The 2,236-nt window shown below is 43.6% G+C and overlaps 1 protein-coding gene across 1 annotated transcript in view; it reads left to right on the top strand.

The window, feature by feature from the left end:
- The window catches only part of SYTL3 (synaptotagmin like 3), a gene marked incomplete at its 3' end in the record, with an annotated part of 30,910 nt that extends 28,675 nt beyond the window's left edge, over positions 1–2,235 (top strand). Inside the window, exons 15-16 of the mRNA XM_005420143.2 lie at positions 742–947; positions 2,147–2,235. Of these exons, the coding sequence (XP_005420200.1) occupies positions 742–947; positions 2,147–2,235 (295 nt within the window). The remainder of the gene's footprint in view (positions 1–741; positions 948–2,146) is intronic.
- Position 2,236: the final 1 nt, after the last annotated feature.

Raw genomic sequence — 2,236 nt, 5'->3', positions numbered from 1 at the left:
GCAGGAGACTGGCATGGGAAAGTGGCATTGCCCACACTCTTAATCAGACTTCCTAGAAATGGTGACACTTGGGTGTCTGCAGAGCAGCAGCAGTTTGTGGGGTAGTGTTGGGAAAAAAGGTGCAAATAGAGAGGCTGTTGTCACAGTTTCACCTGTGCCTTTGCAGAATTAAGTATTGCTCTGAATACATTGAGAACTTTTATCCTCTTCTTGACATTTCCAAGGCAGAGGAACTGAATTTTTCTTCAGTATGTAGCTTGAGTAACTTGTACATGGGATTGTTTTACTTCCTTGCTGTCAGGCATCAGATGCCACTGGAAGGATGATAGTGAGGTAAACTTATATCTCACAAAGCCATTTCACCTGTTGTGGCCCCCACCTTTGGTGAAATGGGTGGGCATTTCATCTCCCAAAAGTTAGGTTTGAGGCACTATTGGGTAGCAGCACGTGGAGCAAAGACCCCTTCAGCAGTCAGTGACAGCATCAGAGTCAAAGCAGACTGCAAGAGCCTATTTGCACCTGCACTAAAGGCTGGCAGGAAAAGGTGCAGCTCCCAAAATCAACACAAGAGCACCATGTTTTTCTGCCTTTCACTAAGGCTGAACTTTTTTGCTATTTAGGGCAAACCAACGGGCTCTAGTTAAGCCCTCTAACCTCTATTTGGTTATCAAAATGTTCTGTTTTCTGGTTGAGAAATCAGTAACCTTGCTGAACTCTTTTTTTTTGGGGGGGTGGGGGAAGATGTCTTATCCTTCCAGGCCAAGCAGAGGTAAAGCAAAAGTCTCCTGTCCTGAAGAAAGAAGCCTGTCCACAGTGGAAACACTTGTTTGTCTTTGATGGTGTGACCCCAGCTCAGCTACAGCAATCATGTCTACACCTGACTGTCTGGCACAAGTCAATTTTCAGCTCAAGTGATCAATTCCTAGGAGGAGCCAAGCTTGGTGCAAGTAAGTTCTCTATCACTGAAAGTGGAATGTAATTTGGGGAAAAGTGCATTTAGTTTACATCCCAAGCAATAATAAATTATACTGTGCTATTTATTACCTGCTTTCACGTGCCTAGCACGCAGTCCCAGCCTCTCTCCTGAGCAACTTTCAGTCTTGGGCTCTGATCATGCAAGAATTGATACAGGTGCTTCTGTTCAGGTCTGTGCAGAAGATCAAGGTTGTCAGTGGAAATTTTCAGAAAAGCCATTTGTTAGCATGGTGATTTTTATGGGTCAGAGCCATGCTAAGACAAGCACAGAAATTGTGTGCTCTAACTCACACAGAGCTCTACACATTTTTAAAGACTTATTCCTTTAATTGTTTTCTATGAATTGGCTTATTTTAAATAACTTCCCATCAAAAGGGAGCAGGAGAACTAATCATCTTATAGATTCCAACCTTGCTTATGCCTGTGCTTATTACTTTATATCCACAAATCAATCCAATCAATGAAATACAGGAGGTGACACTTTCTTCAAAGAGGCTATTGGATGTTTGAAGATTTGGGCTCTGCTCTAACCTAAGAGTGGGCTTTCCTTCTCAGGGCTGAGCAATGTCTGTCTCTGCTCACTAAATAGGCCCTGTTTCACTGGTAGTTGAGCAGGGAAGCATTGTCCCTTGAAGGCTGCTCAAAATTGTTCTCCCAGTGAGTTAAGTGCCCTGGGTTTCAGTATTTGAGAGGAGAGGGTCAAATGTTTTTTTGGTATCAGCACGCAGTTTACAGGAGTATTATCACTAGTGGTAGCTCGATGTCATGCAGGCTTCCTCATGAAGTTGTTTTGCTTATCCTAACCAGCATTTGCCTTTCTGCTAGAGCAGGGACTATCTGCTTGTAAGTGAGCCAAGTCCTAAACATGGAATGAACTGAAGCAGGAGGCTTATTGCCATTCTGCTATTATGAGCAGGCACGCTTGCTCTTCTGCTTTTAGTCATACAGCCAAAAACTTTTTCTTTGCTGCAGGTTGCACTCTTCAGAAAGTGCTCCCAGTTTAACAGGATGTAAATAATAGTTCAAAATTATAAATCCCAGTTATTGCAATTAGTGCCTCAGGGGCTACAGAGCAGCTGAAATTACTGTAGAAGTGGGTGAAAGGGTTGGCCAGGAGTTGGGTAAGGCCGAGTGAAAAGTAACGCTGATTTTTCCTTTTGCTTTCTTGCAGAGGAATTCTTTGGCTCTATGGACCTTGCTTCTCAGGGAGTGCTCCAATGGCAGGAAGTGCTCCACAACCCAAACACATGGATGGACTTCA

The sequence above is a fragment of the Geospiza fortis genome, unplaced genomic scaffold (assembly GCF_000277835.1).
Source record: "Geospiza fortis unplaced genomic scaffold, GeoFor_1.0 scaffold162, whole genome shotgun sequence".
Classification (NCBI taxonomy): domain Eukaryota; kingdom Metazoa; phylum Chordata; class Aves; order Passeriformes; family Thraupidae; genus Geospiza; species Geospiza fortis.
Note: the sequence above shows the minus strand (reverse complement) of the source record. Positions and strands in the feature narration are given on the sequence as shown.